The sequence below is a fragment of the Lipotes vexillifer genome, unplaced genomic scaffold (assembly GCF_000442215.2).
Source record: "Lipotes vexillifer unplaced genomic scaffold, Lipotes_vexillifer_v1.1 scaffold447, whole genome shotgun sequence".
Classification (NCBI taxonomy): Eukaryota; Metazoa; Chordata; class Mammalia; order Artiodactyla; family Lipotidae; genus Lipotes; species Lipotes vexillifer.
Genome location: NW_006786302.1, coordinates 619,365 through 642,512, shown reverse-complemented (window position 1 = coordinate 642,512; position 23,148 = coordinate 619,365). Strand labels below are relative to the sequence as shown.

General features: G+C 43.7%; 1 protein-coding gene across 1 annotated transcript in view; it reads left to right on the top strand.

Moving 5' to 3' along the window:
• Nucleotides 1-8,795, top strand: part of TWSG1 (twisted gastrulation BMP signaling modulator 1) — a 31,080-nt gene extending 22,285 nt beyond the window's left edge. Inside the window, exons 3-4 of the mRNA XM_007458446.1 lie at nt 6,810-7,076; nt 8,564-8,795. Of these exons, the coding sequence (XP_007458508.1) occupies nt 6,810-7,076; nt 8,564-8,745 (449 nt within the window). The 3' untranslated portion in view covers nt 8,746-8,795. The remainder of the gene's footprint in view (nt 1-6,809; nt 7,077-8,563) is intronic.
• Nucleotides 8,796-23,148: the final 14,353 nt, after the last annotated feature.

The following is a 23,148-nucleotide window of genomic DNA, read 5'->3' as shown; positions in this document are numbered from 1 at the left end:
TTATACATTTATATCTGTTGTACAAAACATTCACTTGTTACATAAAACATTAATACGTCTTGTTTTTTCTTTTTTCTTAATTGAATGTTCTGGAATTTCTTCCACATTAACATCATTTTTTGGTAGCTACCTAAAGCCCTGTTGTCGGCAGTAACACTTTATATACTCATTCATCCCTAGGTGGACATGTAGTTGCTTCCAGGCTTGTACTATTACAAATAATAGTATGATGAAAAACCTCGTATAGATAGTCAGTTCTGTTTAATATTGCTAGATGTTGTCAAATTCTCCTTCCAAAGGGGTTTATCGTTTGCATTCCCACCAGTGAGGCACCTCTCTTCATCTCCACTGGTATCACCCTAGACCAAGTCTCCAGCAGATTTTTTTTTTTTTTTTTTTTTTGCGGTACGTGGGCCCCTCACCGTCGTGGCCTCTCCCGTTGCTGGACGCGCAAGCTCAGCGGCCATGGCCCACGGGCCCAGCCGCTCCGCGGCATGTGGGATCCTCCCGGACCGGGGCACGAACCCGCGTCCCCTGCATCGGCAGGCGGACTCTCAACCACTGTGCCACCAGGGAAGCCCTCCAGCAGATTTCGACTGGACTTGGAAACACTGTATTTTGATGGATTTTGAACTTCTTCCACTCTACTTCAGAAACTCCAGCTCCTTTAAAACACATTTTATTGGATTTTTCCATCTCTTATCCCTCCTTTTGCCTGTTATCTTTGTATCCTCAGTCACTTCCCCCTCGTTTATTAATAGCTTCAGTACCTGAATCAACGTCTCACTTCCACCACTAGACCCACTGCCCCTTTCGGACAGTTCCAATGTGCGCATTGAAGATCCACCCTGGCCTTTTGTTCCTAGGCCTCCTTAGTGATGATGGTTTTTAAATCCACCCCGCCGTCATTTACCCAACGCATAGGTTGGTGCTTAATTCCCCGCTTTCCTCACATCTGACATCCAATTCAAACCAAACGATCCTCTGTTGCACTTCTAAAATATGACGTGAGAGGCACATTTTAAAGATGTAATAGGGGATCGATCAAACAAGGTAGGGCAGAAGACCAAGAAAGAGGAAAACATGGGTTGAAGGAAACAATAGCTTTAACCAGGAGTTAAGGATGGTTGTAGGATGATAACTGTTCTTTCATATGATGGTCAGTCAGGTGCAGCCATAGAGGAGACACAGGAGAAGCTGAGCAAACAGCTTTCATCATGCTCCCAGGTCTCAGAGAGGGGTCACTGCATTGCCACGCAGGGTCCCAGGGGAAGCGCCAGGTTTTGGTCAAGTGGGAAAGACAGAAGCAGAGGAAAGTGTTGGCAGTCTTCTTTTGGGGTTTCTGCAGGAAAGGCAGGGTGGGGCAGGGCAAGCAGTGTAGAAGTGGCTAGTCTGAATAGTTTTGGTGGACTCTAAGCTGCAGGGGTCGTCCCTAGTTGCCTGGTACATGGCCCCAGGATGGTGAAGGCAGAGGAATATATTGCCTCCCGGGGTGTACTGGCCAGAGATAGGAGGTCTGGCTCTGCATTGGTTAGTTTGCTGGATCCAAGAATTACCTACCCCAGGAGGGGCAGGCTGTCTCCCACCAGAAAGGCTTTTTCTGCATTATACAGAAGATTTAAAGCATCAATGATACAGAGACCTAGGAGACAACTAGCCTGACCAAAGCAAGAAGTGAGGGTTCTGAGGGGCTTATCTCTGAGAAGGAACTGAGTTCCATAGGATAGCAAGCATGTACTTGAGAAGCAGAATGATTTTTCAAGATATGCTGAAAGTTTATGTATGGTCCTCAAGAAAAGAAACTTCCAAGCATAGAAATTCCAAGAAAAAACAAAAGTTCGACAAGAAAATATTAGTCCATAAAGGAATTAAATATAGCAGTTCGTTTTCTGTTATGAAAATTTTCACACATACACAGAAGTGGAGAGAATAGCATAATGATTCCTATATACCTGTCACCTACTTCAGCAGTTGTCAAGAATATGCCACCTTCGTTTCATCTGTCCTTTTCCATTCCTTTCTCTTTCCTTGTGTGCAGGTGTTCAAACAGCAAGTAACATTGTGGTAACCTAAACGGGAGGAGAGTCCAAAAGGAAGGGGGCATCCACGCGCATGGCTGACTCACTTCGTTGTGCAGTGGAGGCTAACACAGCATTGTAAAGCAACCATACTCCAATAAAAATTAATTTAACAAAAGAAAGCAAGCTAGGGGCTTCCCTGGCGGCGCAGTGGTTGGGAGCCCGCCTGCCGATGCAGGGGACGCGGGTTCGCGCCCCGGTCCGGGAAGACCCCACGTGCCGCGGAGCGGCTGCGCCCGTGAGCCGTGGCCGCTGAGCCTGCGCGTCCGGAGCCTGCGCTCGGCAACGGGAGAGGCCACAACAGTGAGAGGCCCGCGTACCGCAAAAAAAAAAAAAAAAAAGAAAAAAGCAAGTTAGAAACAGTAAATAATTTTTACTCCTGAATTTTTCAATATCAATCTCTAAAGTAAATACAGACACTTGCCTTTTTAATCATAGTGCCTTGTGACACCTAACAAAATTAACAATAATTTCTTTGTTTAATCTAAAATTCAGTTCATGGTCACGTTTCTCCTGATTTCTCAGAAGTGTGCGTATAATTGATTTGTTCAAGTGGATCCAGACAAGGTCCTTGTGTTATATCTGGTTGCTGCGTCTGAGTCCTCCTTTAATCCAGACTGGCCCCCTCTTTTTTTCTCATGCCATTTGACATACTGGAGAAATAGAATCAGTTTTCCCGTAGAATATCCCACATTCGGGATTTGACTGTTTGCTTCCTTGAGATACCATTTAACTTGTTCCTCTCTCCATATTTCCAGTAATTTGGAGCTAATTATGAAAGTTTGGTTAGACTCAGGTTTAATCATTTTTTGCCAAGAAGACCTCATAGGTAATGGTTTTCAATATTTTATGGAGTTCAAAGAAAAGTTCATTTCATCTTGAAATTAGAAATATTTTCCTTTGCTTGTGTGACATTGGACAAGGAAATTCTATCACAGTATCTGTTCTGCAGTCAGCAGTGTTCATGGGGTCATGTGAAGGTAGCTGCTGTTTGCTGGTTTTCAACGTTCAGAATCAGTGTTTAATAAGACAAGAAGATTTCATTATGCATAGGCAACAGAATGTGTAATAGTTATAAAATTTGTTGATGTCACAGGAGGAGTTGGGTAGGGAACGTCAAAAGGGCAACAGTATCCTTATCTGCAAATGAGGGAATTAAGCAACGTGGAATAAAAGTGAGAAGTTTAAGTGTATTTAAGATTACAAAAGAAACAAATAATAGTATTAGAATAATATAATTTTTTTTTTTTTGCGGTACGCGGGCCTCTCACTGCTGTGGCCTCTCCCGTTGCGGAGCACAGGCTCCGGACGCACAGGCCCAGCGGCCATGGCTCACGGGCCCAGCCGCTCCGCGGCATGTGGGATCTTCCCGGACCGGGGCACGAACCCGTGTCCCCTGCATCGGCACGCGGACTCTCAACCACTGCGCCACCAGGGTAGCCCTAGAATAATATAATTATTAGAAATATGGGAGAGAGATGAGGTTAGTATAAATGAACTTAATCTTCATTTTTCGCGTAAGAAGATTAATAGGCAATGTCTATGGTTGTTTTTACTGCTACTTATACATTAATCATTTTTACTTAAATTCTTGTAGCAGTAACCACCAGAGAAACTTAGAACAGACTTTAAAAGTAGCTGTGTATGGGGAGTGCAGTTTCGGGTGGGAGGAGGGGAAAGGAATGCTCTTTTCATTGTAAGCTCCTCTGGACTCTGTTGTTGCTGTCTAACCAGCACACTAAAAGAAAGGAATAACTTTTTCCCCTTAGTTTTAATTTCTACCCTTAAAATGTGGTTTCATTGAGTAAATTCTAACTTGACATATCCTTAGTTTTCAAATGTATGATGAAACAGGTCAGATTTATAAAAGAATTAAGCACAGATTTTAAAACCCTTTCGTATTTAGTTGTTGTAGACCAAGAACACAATAGTCATGAATTCTGGCTCACTGAAAGAAGTCGCATAGGGATTCTGGGCACTTAAATGATTTGAGATGCTTGCCTTTTCAGTTGTTGCCATTTGTTTCCTGGTTTTTGGCCTCCCAGGCTGTCATGTGCAGAGCCAATTTCTTGAAAAATTTTAGTATAATTAGTATGTAAATTTTGGTAGTGAAACAATGCCACAGAGGAACAAACTTTCTCAAGAAAATGATAATGAAGAGAAATGAGAGGTTCCAAAATAAACTTTATAGTCAACTAAACAAAAGCTCCCTAACAATGATAAACTTCAGGGCAGTGGTGAGATGCTTCTCAGAAAGGTTTTACTAACTGGTTTAAATTATGGGTGGTTAGTAACTCCAACCAGAAAGTGATCCATTTTACATAGTGAAAATGGACAACTAAAGAATTTCCACAAAATTGAAAAGGTTACTTTTACTGAGCAGGATAACTCCCACACTTCATTCGAAGAGCAGATTCCATGGTTCACCACCCTTGAAAGAATGCAGAATCTGAAGAGTGCTTTAGTGTGGAAATAGAAACAAAATCCGCTTGCCTAGGAGAACCTCTAGTGATGACCTCTGGACAAGAGCCTGATTAAAAAGGAAGATAGATAAAAATTTTATAATGATACCATGGAAACATATTACCTACAACTGTTTACTTCATGCTTCCTGGTTTTAATGCAGTGTATTGAGATTTAAATGAAAAATGCTTTTGGCCTAAGTTTGTTAAATGCACAAAACTCCAAAAAAGTTTGTTGTTTGTTTGTTTTTTTATGTAATGGAATCCCAGGATATGAGCACTGAAGTTTCTTCAAAGCCTCAGTAGATGTTGAGTTTAGCACTTCTAACAGTTGGACTCGTTTCTTCACCCTTTCCTCTCTAATTACTAGTTTTTATTCATTATGGAGTCTGGCAGAAGAATATATTATGTATGTTTGCATAAAATAAGTATTCTAAGTATTATTTGCTTTTCAGTGGCACTTAAAGAGTATTTCTAGAATGTGATTATTAGAGCAGTGGACACAAAATCAGGCTGAATCATAATCTTGTCTCTAATCCTAGATTATATAACATTGGACAAATTATTTAACTTATCTGGGCCTTTTTCCTCTTTTATGAGTAAAGGAGTCCGATTTGACCATTGAATCCGTGATTCTGTCACACAATCTAAATCATAAAAGTTGAGGTATATTGAAAGATATTACAAATGGTATGCACAACCTTGTTATCCTCAGCTCTTGCCTTGTCCCTTAAACTAACAAAATGTGGAACACACATGTGAGAGTTTTTCCTTTTCCCTAAATTTATAACGTACAGGACTTTATAAATTTGGTATAACTTTTCAAACTTTTAATGTGAGGAAAAGGAAAAACTTCATATTAGACCTAATAGTTGCTAAACAAAAATGAAACATAATTTAGCTTTTAAAAGTGAAATGTTCACAAAAGGAAATCCAGAGGGTTCTGTTTCAGTTATTATTGCTAGTAAACAACCTACCCCAAAACATAGTGGTTTAACACAGTAGTAATCATTTAGTTAGCTCACAGAACTGCATTTTGGGTGAGGTTCTTTGGGGTCTCTCCTTTCTGCTCCACACAGTGTCAACCGGGACAGCTCGAAGGCTGGGGCTCATTAAACATTTCCACAGCTCTCTCCTTTATAGAAAAACTCTTTGGAAAAGTTTTCTATAGTGACTAATTCTCTTCTGCTATGTTTTCTTTTAAAAATAATTTTTTTTAATAATTCATTTTGAAACAACTTCAAATGTAGAGAAAATTTGCCAAAAGGGTAAAAAGACTCCCCAGTTATTAACATTTTATTGCATTTGCTCTGTTGCTTGGTACCTCTGGCTCTCACCCTCTCCCTCCCCCCGGCCAACACATACACACACTCGCACACTCATGGGCACACACTCCCATGAGACTCTTTTTTTGAAACTTCAGAATAAAAGCAAGCTTTACACACGATGTCCCATCACTGCTAAACAACCTTGATCTGGGCACATTGGTGTCTGCCAGATTTTTCCATATTAAAGTCACCGTTAACCCCTTTGTAATTGATTAGTATTTTGTAGAGTTTTCCAAGAGTACATCAGTATGCTCCTCATCCAGCCTCTACCCATCAGCCTTAGCATCCATTGACAACTCCCATCTGATCAAACACCTCTATGATGATTGCCAAATGATGCTTTACTCTTTCCTTCATTTCGTCTACATTTATCCTTTGGCACTCTGCTAAAAGGAAGAGCTTTCCCTTCTCTTCCATTTTTTTATTCTTTTATTTATAATATAAGGACTCATCAATCCCTATTTTATTCATAGGGTGGTAATCCATTACTATCACTATTTATTTTAATGTTAAAATTGTCAGTTTGGCCAGTGGGAGCCCCTTCAGGTTGCCTCCTGTGTTGTTTTGACGTGTTCCATCATTCATTGATCACTTCCTTACTTTCTGGCACAGAAAGGTGTTCCAGGGTCATTTCGGACGTTCCCTAACCCAGCCATGGAGTCAGTCTTTCCCCCAAGGAGCTCTGTTCCTCTTAGCCAAGGATAGGTATTTAGAAAACAAGATCTGGGCACTTAGTGTGCTCATTGCTACTAGGGTGTCATCGCCTCTAGGCCCTCTCAGCAAAAAACCTAGGAAGGTATCTATGTACAGTGTTAGAAGGCACCTGATTTTAATATGTTGGAGCTTGGATTGCAAGGCAGTACCTAAGAATATCTCATGACAGTCAGTGAGAAAAAGGAATTTTATTCTCTTTGTCTTCCTCGCCACCCCCACCCCCCCAGGTATGTGTAATCCTCGAAACTACAGTGACACGCCTCCAACTTCAAAGAGCACAGTGGAGGAGCTTCATGAACCCATCCCTTCTCTCTTCCGGGCACTCACAGAAGGAGACACTCAGTTGAACTGGAACATTGTTTCCTTCCCTGTTGCAGAAGAACTTTCACATCATGAGAATCTTGTTTCATTTTTAGAAACTGTGAACCAGCCACACCACCAAAATGTGTCTGTTCCCAGCAATAATGTTCATGCACCTTATTCCAGTGACAAAGGTAACTGCCAAAGCTGGCTTTTTCTCTCTTGCCCCCCTCACTTTCTCTGTGGTCTGTGAAGCCTATATTAACATTATCTTTTAGAGTAGCTTTTTGGTTTTGAGTGTGTATAGTCTTAAGTAAGTTCTGGACTTTAATAACCCCAATCCCTGAGTAAACGAGGAGGAGTTGTTCTCACAACTCCTTCAGACTTCTGATGATAGAAGTTCTGTTGGAAAATAGATAACCAGGTTCTAATTTTGATATTTATTTGCATTATGCTTTCATTGTTCTTTTCATGAGATAGCAACAAGGCTGCTTACCTTATGCAGAGTTGTTCATCGTCAGGTAACATCCAGAGTGTCCTAGGAGGTAAGGTTTCTATAATAGCATTAGTGCCACGAATGCTGCCAGGTCATCAGCTGAATTTGTTAATGAGCAAGTTGATATTACATTCACCTCATTTCCAAGTGTAGCCTTACCCCAGGCAGTGCTCTGCAAATGAGTGCTGTTGGTCAGAAGGGAAACTGAATGAGAGAGTGACGTGTACAACTTGGAGAAGCATGTTAAGGAACATTTATTAGTGAACACAGGTCATACCTTAACTTTGGAATGTAAAAGGCGTGTAATTTTCATAATGTCTGTGATGTTTTCAAATTAAAAGCTCCACACAATTTCACTGTGGAAGAATAAGACAATTATGAATATTGCAATTATTTCTTAAAATATGAGATGAGTTATACATAAACAGTATAATTTGTGCTTTTTTATTTGGCTTTTTTGTTGTGCCCTCCATTTACAACCCTGTCTGTAAAGTCGTATGAACTTTGGCCATCAATAGTAAAAGCAAAACAGCTTTTGTTGATAAAGAGTAAGAATCCTTATTTCCTCTCAGGTTAAAGTACTTTATAAGACAAATTATAAATCTTGGGAAACATCAGAAATGTACCGAAATGTGTTTGCTACCACTTTCCCATTATTAAAATGTAAATAATCAACATGCTAGATATTAAATAATTCATAATTTTTTCTCAAAGTTTATTCAAATTCATGATCTAATAAGCAGGGAGCTAATTCCTGGAAACACCACCCAGGATAATTTCTAATAGCTAATGCTGAATTGTGCCACATTGCTAATCACATTGCATCATTTGAATTACTTTATTTTATTGTAAATTCTCAGTATAAATTTAGAACAGTGTTTTTCAAACTTGTTTTAGCTGGATAATTCTCTCCTTATGGAAATCTTATCAGAAATGCCCAGATCAAAGTCTGACATCTGAGGAAGTGGTGAAGGAAGCCCTTTGCCTCCGAGCTGGAGTGGGAAACTCCCTTCTCAATGTGATTAACAGATGTGATCTTTTTTCCCCACACCTCACCTGTTGTCCTGGGCAGACTAGCAGCAAGAGAGCTAAGATAAATAACTGTTAATAATATTCAGCTAAGTGTTAAAGCCTTTCCTGCTTTTCCTATTTATTTTGCTAAAATCTTAATCTTTTATTTTTCAGAACACATGTGTACTGTGGTTTATTTTGATGACTGCATGTCCATACATCAGTGTAAAATATCCTGCGAGTCCATGGGGGCATCCAAATATCGCTGGTTCCATAACGCCTGCTGTGAGTGCATTGGTCCAGAGTGTATCGACTATGGTAGTAAAACTGTCAAATGTATGAACTGCATGTTTTAGAGAAGGAAATGGTATGCACACCAAAGCAATTTAGTCAAGGGTATGAAAAGCTATTCAGTGATGTCTACTGGTTGCACCTGAATGCCAGCAGGTTAGGAAGATGTGAAGAGTTTGGATTGAGTTACTTCTAAAGTATGACAAATCCGGGATTGTGTTAAATTATGTTTATAACTGCTCTTATTGATCTTACTGCCCGCGGGTAGCGATAAACCCTTTCTTCTAAACACGTGTACAGCTTTGATCACGTGAGAAGCAAGTGCATAGAGAACACCTTGAGAGAGGAGAGGTTTCTAACACAAAGCCTGGTGTCATTTTCTTGTCGCATTCCAGAAGCCTTTTGTGTCGAAGGTTTACAGCATGTTAACATAGGTTATGATTTCTTCATTGTACTTCTCCTAGGACACTGAGTTTTTAGAGTTGTTTGCCATTTTTCACTGTGCCTGGTATTATTTACCTGTTCTATAAGTAGGGTAGATATCCAAATATATCACCCTGTGTTCTCACCAAAAAATCACCATAAAAAGCTTAATATCAGACCTCTTTGTGTTGGTTTTAGAAGGTAAATGCTTACTGTATTTTACAATTAACTCTTCCAGTTCTATAAGTAGGGTAGATATCCAAATATATCACCCTGTGTTCTCACCAAAAAATCACCATAAAAAGCTTAATATCAGACCTCTTTGTGTTGGTTTTAGAAGGTAAATGCTTACTGTATTTTACAATTGAAAACTCTTCCATAGCCGAACCCACCCTACGCTACACACACCGACAAAGCTGTAGGGAAAGTTTCTCCTCCTCCTCCATCCCCGGCCCAGAGTACTGCTGTAGGTAGTGATGAAGCATCTTTACCAAGAATTGCAGGGCACACCTATGAGGCTCTGTGAAATACACTGCTAGGGTAAATAAGAAGGGAGAGCTTTCCTCTGACTTAAGGTACCAGCTTAAATAGCTCCAGGAAAGGGAAACCACTGCCAACCGGACTCCAGGGAAGTTTTGTGGAAATGGCAGGGCTGTGCTAGCTGGACAGTGGGGATGAGCCTGCTCAGCCTTCGCGCAACGGTCTCCAGTGGACGGGTGGTTGGAGGGGATAAAGCAGAGAATTCCAGGAATGAACGGGGAGGGTTGAAAATGCCTGGTATTCTAATGGAAGCAAACTTAAAACTACTTACATTCATTATGTTGTTATTTTGTAATCTTTCCTTTAGGTTTGTGTATAGATCAGGTGTTCTTGTTAAACAAGGGTTATCACACAGTAGGAGGTTAAGACTGTGAACTGCCGCCCACCCCCGCAAAATTCCCTGTTCAAGATGACATTAACTCTAAACACACTTCAGAACATTTGGGCAGCTTTTTATATAATGTTTCAATGAAGATAAGTTTAAATAGTATGTGCCCTTCGTGGTAATAAAATCTCCATCTTCAAGCATGAACCTGAAACGTACATATTTATATTCAGAGACTCTTAGCTTTAAAAAATTACTAATTTCTCTAATAGTATGTATTTGAATTCTAAGTAACTTTTAGGAATACCTCTTTGTATATCTAAATACTGTAGTATATAAAAATAAATAATGCTCTTTGTATTCATTATCTGGACAATGGTTAGTTACAAGATCATATGTAATATTATGATTATCATAAAATGTAAAGACTTGACACCTTTTCTGCTCTTTCAGATAACTCTAGTGAACACTCAAGGTACTTTAGCCTTTTAGAAAGTTGAAATTTAGCTCATGGATGTATTTTTTGGTTGGGAAAACATTGGGATGTCCTTTTCTTACTTTTACCTAGAATGCCTTTTTTTACGAGTGCCTTGAAAACAAACATTAGCTCCCTTTCTTCATTAATAGCTATAAAACTGAAGGTTTTCTTGAACTTACGAGATAATTTTAAGAAGTCTGCAGCCAGCTGCTTCATTTCAACTTTGCTGTTTTTCAGACTCATTTATACTTAGGAATAGAGGAATGCTTTTGTGTTTATTGACAACATACTTAATGTTTCCATAAATATGTCAACAAACTTTTTAAAACTGCATTTATCTTCCTTTTTAGGTATTCATTATTACATTTTAAAATGTAATATCTCTTGTTGGGAGAATAATTTCTTGAGCCATGTTATGTTTTAACTGATTTTTCTTTCCTCTATTTCTCCAAATAGAAATTATCCCTAAATATAATGGTAAGTTGTATATTCAAATTTTACTTAATTTTTTGTCTTATGAAGGGGTTAAAAGAAAGTGTTCACCTAAACGATTCCATTTCCAATTCTATAATGTACTTCAGGTTTTGAATAACAATATTTTTACAAATTAGAAGTATAACATTTGGGAAACTGATAGCCCCACTAAAGTTTAGACCTTCTATTACCATTCCAAGCACAATTCACTTCTATACTGAAGCTCTGATATAAAAAAAAAAAAAAAAAATTAATCAAAAGTTAGGTTACGTTTTTTATAACTGGATCCAAAACATTAAATCTTAAGTCTGTAGGTATTATAAAAGCCGTATACAAAAGGTTCTTTCCTCTAGTAAGACATGTCCTTGCTTGTTGGTTTTCCTGTCTCCCCCATAACATCTAATTATTACTGAAACTGTACTCATAACAGTGGCACCAAATCAAATGATAATTCAAATGCAATGTCTTTGTTTACAGAGATGCTATAAAAGAGAGGCCTTCATTTAGAAATATGATTTCTAAAGTTTCAGAAACAAAATTGATAAAATGTTAGAATATTTGAATAACTATTTATAAATCAGAATAACATCAAAACGGAGAAAAGGAACTAAGACTTCTGAAAAATGAGGTAAATATAAATAAGCCACATATTTAAAGTTTGTTTTTAATAAAATCTTCGTTGAAGATTTTTTAATCTATTCTGCATTCCCAAGACTTTATGTTTATTGTATTTTACATGATCTACAATATATAAAATTATGTATTTTTTTCTTTGGTTATTCCTATAAACAAAAAAGTATTTTAATAAAAAATTAAAATGAGTGTGCCATGTTTTTGTTAACTTCAGCATAACAAACCAAAATAAGTTTGCCGTTTCTGTCTAGTGAGGTTATTGTTCAAGGGATCAGCCCAGGCATGCCTCCTCTCTGGACGTCCCTACAGAGTCTGCTGAAACAAAGGATCTTTCACAGTTTGCTCTCTGTTTTTTCATGGGCTTTATTCCAATATGGGGAAACCTTTGAAATGAAATACGCACCTTCTCCTTGCTTGCTCTGTGGGCCTTGTGATGCCAGCCAGCCTCACGAGAACTTCCTGGTGGTGGAAGGAGTCACTGAGAGAACAAGGTGGGAAGAGACTCCCGGCCGTTCCGCACTAACTCTCAAAGGGCAGTGTTACTGGAATTGAAAGCCCTCAGCTGTACACTCGTGAAATCAGTGTTATTTCACAGAATGTTTTGACAGCCTAATGGAGGGGGAATCTGGAGAGGGGAAAATTCAAGAGGACAGGTTCCCCGCCTGAGTGACTTCAGGGATGATGGACCTGAGGGGTAGATTAATTTCAAGAATGACAGTTCATTTGATTCGGAAAGATGTTCTTTCTGAATGGCAGGCAGTCGTGTGGAGCCGAGGGGAGAGAGGGTCAGAGTTGGGGGTGGAGGGTGTCTCTGAGCTTGAGGAGTCAGCAGGGGCCAGACCGCGGGCAGGCTGGTGCCCATGCCCGTCAGCTCTACCCCCGGCGTCTTAGTCCATGGAGCCGGTGGGCACGCCTGCAGCCTGTGGCTTAGGAGTTACAGCTTTGAGCCCTTAGAGATTTTTCCTAACCAACAGAAAATAAACTCATTTTACATCTTTTTATTTTGAAGTCTGTGCTGGAAGGATGGAGGCAGCAACAGCTGCAAGGTCTGGCTTGTGAGATGAGAACCCTCAGTGCAGAAGCAAAGACAGAAGAGACCTCTGCCCTCCCCCGGGCGTGCTGTGACTCGCAGAAGGAAGCTGGGAAAATGCAGAAATGCCCTCATTTGACTGAAGGTAGCACAAAAGTTAGACACAGTCACCACTGCAGTATCTTTACAGCAGAAAGAATTATATTTCCTGCCCTCTCCGCTTACCGCTTCACACTGAAGTCGGGGTGGTCCTGCCCTGGGCGGATAGCAAGGCCTCCGTGCTCCTTTGCCCCAGAGGGTTGAGTTGCCCAGTAGGAGGTAGGCACACAGACAGCCTGCTTTTGTTTTCCAGAAGCCTTACCTGCTCCCAGGGATTCTGCTGGGGGAAGGGGAGAGAGTGAGCGCCTTGGCAGCCTGAGAGTGAAGAGAGGGCCTCGGAAGAGGCCTGGACCTCCCTGGCCGCGGGGCTGTGCCAGCCTCCACTTGCCCTGGACGAGGCTGGAGCCCTGGGCGGGCCCGCAGCTCACACAGGGGGCCGGGCTCCTGAGCCTGCAGGTGCCTCTTTCTCGAGGTTTCAGCTTAGGGATGGATGTGAGCAGCCCAGCCCTGGTTGTCCAGGGCACCCACACTGGCCCCTAGGGCTCTGTGAGATGCAGGACAGGTGACCGCCTCTCAGGCAAACGTTGGATGCTCTGGGGCTCAGAGTCAGACTTTGATTTAAAGAAGTAAGGAGACGCAACACGTGGTGCCCCGGGTTTATGGCCTCTCAGCCGCAGCCCTGGCAGCCTCGCTGCTCACACTACCTTCTGTCCTTCCTCCAACCGCCCACCCCCACCGCTGGCCCTGCCCCCTCAGCAGCACACCAGGTTCACTCCACCCTTGGGTTTTGCAGGAGCTGTTTGCTCTGCTGCACCAGCTCTTTGTGCAGATTTTGGTTCCTTGTTCTGACTCAGGTCTCAGCTCAGATACCATCTCCACCACCATTTCTAAAGCAGCAGCCCCTGCCTGTGACCCCCATCCTGTTCCAATTTTTTAATAGGCCGTGACCCCCCAAAGTGTCTACCAGCCTCTTGTTAATCATCTCTTCTCCTCAACTAGCGTTGGAAGCCCATGAGGGAGGGGCCTTATTTCTCTGTTCATTGCCACCCTAAATACAGTCCCCTGCGCCCTGGAGGGCAGCACAGACTGTGTTATGGATGAATGAACTCAGCAGATCCTATCAGATTTCTGCTTGAAACGGTGGCTCCCCGTTGGACTCAGATAAAGGCCCAGCTCCTCAGCAGGCTCTCAGGCCCGCAGTCTGATCCTGCTCACCCCACCAGGCCCGCCTCAGGCCTCCTCATCTCACCCTGAAACAACAGAAAATCTGCACGCTTAAAACATTTAAATACCTGCAGTTTTTCATTCGAGGTCTGGCAATTAATATTCTTTACTTGACTGACATGGTAAAAGTTCTTACTAATGTAATTTAGTAAATCAGTCAAGAAATAGTCCTTTAGCCAAAGTATGAAAAGAACTTTTCTGAAAGCCGATTTGACTCTCAAGCACGTGATATATTTTCTGAGGATAAAAAGATGTGCTTTGAGTTTTAATAAAGGGCATTATAAATTTATCAACAAGGACTTATTCCTCAATTGCTGTATGTTGTACTGTCTGTTATTTTAAGCTTATTCATAATTCACAAAAGGGTAATGCAGTAATAATTTGTTATAATTTTTAATTTCCTGTATCCAGATAGATAGTAGGTGCTACATGTGGGCAGCCAAAAAATTTAAGAACTTTGTTAGATCCAATACTTTGGCTGCAGGGAACTCAGGAAAACAGGTTATTTATTTTTACGTCCTCGGTGTCAAGTACAAGCGCCTATGTTGAATGTTCCTTCTGCGTCTGATCTTGTATTCCCTGCCTTTGGACAAAGTTCAGGATCATGTTCTATATTTCTCTTAGCGATTTTGGGTTTGCCTCTTGTTTAAGTGGCCTTTCCCCCTGGATTGTATCTGGAGATCTTCCAGATACTGCTAGTAGATTCTTCAGGGTTGGGGTTTTTTTAAGAAAATAAATTGGAGTATTGGTAATTAAACTTTTGAAACTCATGCCTATGGGTATTTGGGGAATAAACCACGTACTGGTAGAAGTGATGGCTGAGCTGGTCTGGGGCACAGACCCTTGCTGACAGGAAGCAGCAGCGTTTCTGAGTGTTTTCGCCAAGGACTTTATTCTGAGGGCCCCTCAGCGTGTGTATGAGTCGGACGGTCAAGGACATCGGTGGTCAGTAAGGCAGCGGTGATACCACAGGTGGTTGTAGTAGCCAAAGATTTTGCCAGAGGAGCGTTCCAATGCGTTTAATTCCAGCGGTTGAACTTTTTACGTCTGGTTCACCCATGGTGGCCCATTTCCACCTACGTTTTGTCCTTTTGGAGGAGAAGCTTGTGTGCATTCGCAGGAGACCTGGGTTGCTGGGGAGATTTTCGTTTGCTTCTGCAGCTGCTCCAGGGGGCTACCAACCGAGAAACCCTAGAACTATGTATGATATTCTACAATGTGCTTAAAACAGTAAAAGTTTATGTTCACATTTGCTTGTAGACAAATACAATATCTGGAGGGATTCACAGGAAGGTGAAAACCTTGGCTGCCTCTGGGCGGGCGAACGAGAGGCTGAAGGACAGCGTGGGAAGGAGACCGTGTCATCACCTGAACTGTGAGCCATGAGCATGAGTTACCTTTTCAAAAAATACATAACTAAAACTTCAGTTTCAAAAAAGACACGAACAGAAGTATTTTTCCTTAAAAAGTCAATTTTGTGCACCCCAAAGCTGGGTCCCTCTCAGTGACTAGCTAGCTACCCAGTCTCTGGTAAACATGCTAACATATGACGGAGACAAAATTGTGTGCCACGGGGAGTCTTGATAGTAAATGAAAACTCCCAAACTGTTGATCTAGTCACATTTTTTGACGGACGGACAGTGACATATATTCAGTTCTCAAATTCTAATAAATTGTTTCCAAACAGGATCTAAGATTTGAACGATAAGATTTTAGGACAGATAGTCCTGCAGTCTGTGTCTTTTCCTACCTGGGATTTACTTCTTTGTCCTTATAAAGGACTTGAAGAGTGTAAAGTCAGACCACAGTATTCATTTAAACAGCCACGTCTCAACTTCCTTAAACTAATCAGAACCAACAAAAACATCAGCAAGAAACTCCAAACCTCGACTGTAAAATCCCATGAGAATGCTCTTGAGGAAGAATGTATTTGTGGTTGAGTAAAGCACACCGACCTAGGACTGGCCTCCGCTGCCACGTTTACCGTCTGTGAAACTACTGCCTTTGGGGCTTTTCTCCATTCCCTGTTCCTCCTGCCCTGATGGTGGGGCCTCCATGACATTCTTGAGTTGGAATGTCTTTGCTCGTGCCAGTTTAACAAGAGTTCAGTACACTTGGCAGGACCCGGTGACCCGGGGGAGGAGGAGGCACCAGAGTATGATCGTTCTAAGGTAATTGTTAATTTATTAAAGCAAACCGTGCCTCTCAGAGTGTCTACAACCCTCCTTTTGTGAGTTGTCTGAGTCGACCTACCCGATTTCCTCCCAGGGACCTTCTGACACGAGTGCAGACCTCGGAACATAGAGCTCGTTCCAGAAGGCCCTGGAGCACAGACTCTCAAGGGATTCCTGGGCCCTGGCAGGAGGCCAGGCAGGCTCCTGCTCCAGGCTCCAGAAATGGATCAGACCCCTTGAAGGAACACATTCTCTTATTGATCAGGAATCTTGAATGAAGTTGAAGAGGTGCAGGTGTTCAGCAACTCTGGAGACGAAATTCAAACCGCAGAGCCCCTGCCTTCCCCTCTGCTGCCCAGGGATGTGGGCTGGTGGGGGCCCCGTCCCCCATGCAGGTCACCTACAGTCCTGCCTTTGTGCCCAAGGCTGTCCCATTCTTTTTCCCTCTTTGATTTCTAGATGAAAAGAAAAACAAACATCCACTGAAAATAAGGGAAAGGAGAAAACTATTATGCATTTACTGCTTGATTTTAATGATAATAATGGATTCGCAAAATGGATGGAAAAATAAAAAAAAACATGATTCGATCATTTCTCAAATTCATATATTTCTCTTGAGAAATGGGTGCACTGAGCAGGCAGGCCTGGCAGTCAGGGCTGGGGCTCTTCTGGATGCTTTCAAGGCCATGCTAAATGCAGAGCAAGGCAGCGGCAGGAAGCTGGCCTCACAGCTCGCTCTGCTGGCCTTTTTGGTGCGTGGTGTGTGGGTGTGGTGTTCGTGGTGTGTGTGTGTGGGGTGTGTGGGGGGTGTTTGTGGGGTGGGGGGGGGGGGGGGGGGGGGCATCTACCTGCCAGGTCCGGAGCCTGCGGGTGATGACTGGCCTCCGGCGGTGGTGCCACGGCACCATGCGGAGTTGCACCCCCCATCATCCATGTTATAGTTAGGTTAACGTGTGTGCATTATCTGAGCACACCTGGAATTGCCCCACTCGTCAGCGCTCAGAGCCCAAGTCACAGTAACCTCGGGACCTGGGTCCCTTGCTGGCTGGACCAGGGAGCACGGGTGTCCCAAAGCAGCCTGCTTCCCAGCAGCCGGTCTGATGGTGAGGTGGACCTCACGATGTGGACCTCGGCTCTTCTCTCCCGGGTGTGGGGACCAGGAGCTGCTCAAAGAACGGTGGCTCGCGGTGGGGCCTGACCGACAGAATGACATCAGGAGGACCAGCATGGCCCAATGGGTCCTGTGCACGCCGGAATTGTGAAGGGACAGAAAAGGATGTCGCAGGCTGGCCAGTCCGAAGGCAGAGCAAAGCCTCCGTGGCACAGGCTCTGGGCCTGCCTGAATCCAGAATGATCTCAGCCCCATGTTTTTGGCTTTTCCTGTATCCTTGTGTGGGTGTTTCCTTGCAACGAATCAATTTTCTTGAGAAATTTCAGTGAGTCTCTGTTCTTTACAGCCCCAAATCCCAAGTAATCCAGTGTTCTCCTAGTATTTTTTCTCTACCCAGCTGTACCTGTGTACTTTTTCTTACAAAACCGGATCAGTGAAATGCTGTCTCTTTAAACTTGACAACATATTGTGAGAATTCTCATAAATATCACTAAAACTTTGTAGAATTTCCTCACCAGGTACCCAGACTTCTGAATAGCTGTCATCACACAGCGAAGTCCGGTCTGCTGCCCTCCTACTGGAAAGCGTCTGCCACAGAAACCCAGCACCCAATTGGGTGAAGTTGTCCCCCCGAGCCCATCCAGCCCCAGTCCTGGCCACGCCTGGCCCGCCTTCCCCGGGCCTCCGAGACTTCTAGCAACAGTTCTCACTGTCTCTGGCCAAAACCAATTTTTCAAGAGCAGAAACATATTGGAACTGTCAAAAGAATATGAAATGAGCCACAGAAAAGCATGAAGCATAACTTAAACAGTTCTACTTGTTCTGTGACATTTTAAAAAGAGCGAATCTGTCATCAAGGTAAAAAACTGAAACGGAAACCGAGCACTTTGGTATCACATGGTGAAGATGGCCCTAAAGCCAAACCATCTCAGTGGGCTGTCAAGTGACATGGGTCTTTCAAACAACAGGTGGTCACCCTCTGCCCACGCCTCTCCTGCTCCAGAACCTTTGAACATCTGCTTCTGTAGCACCTTTGGTGGCAGCTGCACCTCCCAGGTGCCTTGGTGTCCCTGAAGCCTGGGACCCAAGGACCCTAATGCAGGGCGCCCCAGGGCCCCCTCAGACTCCGCCTGGTGGCTCTGTCCCTCGAGCCCTCGGCACAAGCTGTGTGGTGGCCTCTTCCCCGGCCACCATTGACCTGGGCTGAGCTCCGTCCTGATCCCTGCACTTGTGGGATGCGGCCAGCATCGCTAAATGCCAAGATGCCTTCACCACCGGCACACTAAATGCCAAGATACCGTCACCACCGGCACTGGTGCTCATCCATGTTTGTTCCTGACCCTTGTCCCTCTGGGATCTCTCTAGGGTCATCCAGAAGATTGGAAAAAACAAAGAAACCTCAAGGCTGTCATTGCTGGCTTTGTCCACGGCTGTGTGTCTTAGGGACACGGCAGGAGAAAAAGAAAAGTTGCTCACTCCCCACAGTGTCTTCATCTGCACAGCATCCTGGTGCTCACACGGGTCACACAACTGTCAAAACTCATCCCACTGGACACTGAACGCCTGTGCGTTTGGCTGTGTTCATTATATCTTAAATTTTTTCAATAAAAAAGTGAAACCAGAGAGTAGCGCCACATAATATCCTGCCTAATAATATTAGGAGAGGATGCAAATAAATCAGCCTTTCCCCTGGGCTCCCTGAGTTGGCCGTCGGGCCCTGTGTCCCATCCCGCCTCTCCCATCTCTCACTTGGCTGACGTGCAGCCCGCCGGCTGCTCCTTCTGCCTCTGCTCCTCACGCCTTCAACCCATCCTCCTCATGGCGCACCCCAGGACCTCTGTAAAATGGAAATATTTCCAAACTTCTCCTGGCTTAAAATCCACAGTCACGTCTCATCTGCTCCCTAGAGGATAACATCCAAGCTCCTAACGGTGCACCACCCACCTCCGTGAGTGGCCCTTGCCCACCTTGCTAGCCTCTGCTCTCACCCCTGCCTGGCTCCCATTTTGTGCTCCAGAAACTAAACTGCTTCCAATTCCCCACAAGCCCTGCTTGCCTCCTGCCGGAAATGCCCTTTCCAAAACCACCAAATTAGAACTGGTGCCAGGAGAAACACACATTGTGCTTATGAGCTTCCAAAACAGCGGTCAGGGTTTATATTTTCACCTTAACAGGACAGGTACCCAGTTTCGCCTGTGAGCCAGATGTGATGTGAAGATGGTGCCCCAGGCGGGGGCCTCAGGCCATCGTTTAAGCCTCAGCTTTGCCCTTGACCGAATACACGTCCTGCCCGGGTCACTGAGCAGGTCTGAATCTCATTTCCCTTTATGTAAAACCAGGGTTACAAGCACCTGCTGTAAAGGAGGAGGAACCCATGAACTGTTGGATGCAGCGAACTCTATAAACTTTTCAGAGACACACACATGGCAGCTTAAGGCGAGCTGCCTGCCGTGAGCATGGGGCAGGAGCAGAGCCCACAGTGGGGCCTTAGTGACGTTTTGTCAGATGGGTTCTGTTCGAGAATCCTGGGAAGAATTGTCTATGGCTGGCACGTGAAACACACTACTGGCTGCTGCATCAAACGCCGTAAGGATTCCTTCTCCAAGGGCATATTTCAGAACCTGTAGCGTCTGCCCCCAATTATGGGTCATGGTAATGCCCATCACGTAGACACAATGTGCTCCAGCATAGACAGGCTGTGGGGAAAATTTAGGGCACACGGTGGACAGAGCGCTGGACGCGAGAGAACCAGATTCTGAGCCCTCCTCTGTCACCAGCTCGACCTCCTGGTCTCAATTCTCTCACCTCCCAGGGCTCCACAAAACTAGTGCTAAGGGCCCTTCTAGTTCTTACATTCTGTGTGTGGCCGAGGTAAAGGTGCAAAATGGGTGCTTTAGAACTGAGTTTTGATTAACATCTGTCTTTAGGTGACTCCAGGATCAATCGAGTCACAAATATTGACTGATCTACAATTATAGTCCAATCTGGCCATTCTCACCATCAATGAAATATACTGAGCTCAGTCTACCAGTTCGTATGCTGATTTCTTAGGTGAAATCTCCTTTTCGTAGGACTAAGAGGTCCTCCGTTTAAAAGGAATTAGTTAGAAACGAGTTACAGTCATTGCCTCTGGGGAATGGGGCTTGACTGGAGGGGGACAGGGAAGCATCATGTCAGATCTTCTGGACTTTGCTTTCTATCTTCTGAATTTTGTGCTTTCTGTTTATACCAGCGCTTCTTTAAAATAGTCACATAGGTAGTTACTGATGAAGTGATTCTGTATCTGGGACTTGCAGGGTGGGGGGACGAAATGGGACCGGCCATGTATGGAGAACTATTGGGTGGGTGATGGCTACTTGGGGAGTTCCTTATACTGTTCTCTCTACCTTTGGGTATGTTTGAAATGTCCCGTAATGAAAATTTTAAATAATAAACATTTCAATTTGTTGAAAAGCACACTAATGTTATAAACTGCAAGATTTTGCATTATTTCACCTTTTCCTTGAAAATTTTGTTACTGTAATAAAAAAAAAAAATTCCTTGTAACAAATCAGCTAAATTATTCCATGAGGAATTAGAGTGAGAAACCAGGGATGAGACTGGAGTCAGAGGCCAGCCCCCACTGTAGATGAAATTTTGCATCCCCCCCCAAATGTATATGTTGAAATCCTAACCCCCAAATTGATGGTGCTGGAGGGGGGGGCTTTTGGAGGTGATTAGGTCATGAGGGTGGGGCCCTCATGAACAGGGTTAGTGCCCTTGTAAAAGAGGCCCCAGAGAGCTCCCCCACCCTGACCACCACGTGGGGGACACAGCGAGAAGACAGCCATCTGTGAGCCAGGAGGCACCAAATCTGCAGTCGCCTGGATCTTGGACTTCCAGCCTCCAGAACCATGAGAAATGAATGTCTGTCATTTATAGCCGCCTGCTCCATCTACTTTGTTGCAGCAGCCCCTAATCCCTGCTGAGTGGCAGAGCAGGTTAGACGGTCACTTTGGGACACGAGCTGCCCTCCCATAACCTGGTCTGTGCCAAGGTAGACACTGTGTCAGTCTGAGCACGTCCTCAGACACCAGGACCCCTGTGTTACTGACTGAGCAAAGCACCTTCGTTTGGGGGCACTTTTCCTGTCTCACTGGCTCTTCCTTTAGGGAAATGTGGAAGAGGTCGGGCCACTGACCACACAAGGACAGTAAAGAGGGGTCAGACAAGCACCATGAAGGGCGTTCTTCTCTCTGAATTGAGAAAATGGCTTTTATAACCACACACCTGAGAAAAACCTTCTGTTTTCTGATTTTCTGACAGTGAGTGAAGGAGTGAACATATAAACAAGGGTTTCTGGCACTGGGGGAACCACGGGAAAACCTGGGCTTCGATACCACTTGGTGCAGTTTCCCACTGCTGTTGTTAAAAATTACACCACAAACTCAGGGCTTAAAACAGCATAAATTTGTTCTTTTCCAGTTCTGAAGGTCAGAAGTTCAAAATCCATGTCAACGGGCCAAGCTTAAAGTACCAGCAGGGGAGGTTCCTTCTGGAGGCTGAGAATCCCTTTTCTCGCCTTTTTCAGCTTCCAGGGGCCGCCTGTGTTCCTGGAGGCTCACAGCCCCTTCCTCACCTTCAATGTGCCTCGCTCCAGCCTTGCAAGCTCAGATGGCTTATTTGAAAACAGTGGGTTTGACTCTAATATTGGTTTTCCTTTGGAAGACCATGTCCTTCAGGATTTGACACGTTTGAGAAAGAAGGGAATCCACATCCTGGGACTCCTCGTCCTCTTTTCCCTCTCCTCTCCATAAGCTTCAGCATCCCTTTGCTTCTCCCTGAAGCAGTGATCCTCAACCATGGGAACGAGAGTTTCTTTCTGGAATGAGATCTGTCAGATTTATTTAGGAGAGAAATATGTAAAAATGCAGATCAGGCTGTGACAGTATAAATCACAAATGGACACAAGCCTAGGCCAGTGGGGGCCACTCCCTACAGTGCACGATTGCTGGTTATTTTTAATCTAACATGACTGATACCAATGTGTTGTGGATGACAGAATTGAGCAGGGATGAGCTGCTTCCGTCCAGGTGGGTGGTCAAGGCTGAGTTTGCCTATCCACACTCAGGTGTTTCTGTGGCCCACACACAGTTGCGTGGTTTGGAATGCCAAGGCTTCCTTTGAATTCAATGAGTCTGAATTCAGTGCTTTGGGAAAATTTTACTCCCTCAAAAGGACTCCACATGTCTCCAGGCGGGACCTGTACTTTTTGTGTGTCAAATAAAAGACACACACAGAACAGTGACTCTGGTTACCATGGTACCAAAATATGGGAGGGTGGGAGGCAAATTGTTATGATCCAACACCACTCTCCAACCATGGCAATGCTCTTGGGTCAAGCATCCTTTCAAATTGCGTATTTGTGGGGCAAAAAAAAGAAGCTCCATTCAACAGCTGGAAAATTACTGAAAACTTGGACATTGGCACATGGCAAACAAAAAAAAAGAGAGAAAGAAAAACTTTGAAGTAAGAGGACAAAACAAATTTTGACCAGCTTCCTTGTTTAACAGCATGAGCCACCTCAGAATTTATGAGGTCCCCAAAACTAGGTTTGCATAATGAACAATCAAAGCATCTGTAAAGCAGCAAACACGTGGAAATCAAGCAAAACCACATCTGCATAACAAATGCTGGAATATTGCTCTAAACAAAGGCTGGTCCCTGGCACTTGATGAAAACCCAAGAATGCAGAACAGTGTGGGTGCTTAAAGCAAATGGGGTCAATGGCAAGATGGTGAGCAACCCCAAGTAAGCAAGTCTTCCTTTTTAAATGCTTCTACCCCTAAATATGTGGTGCACATGTTGCATTCTTAGCCCAGGGAACTTGGCCATCCCTATGACAACCCCATGGACCACTGTGAGAAGCGTGAAGCCAGGGCTGTACTGTTGATACATCTTTTTTTTTTTTTTTTTTT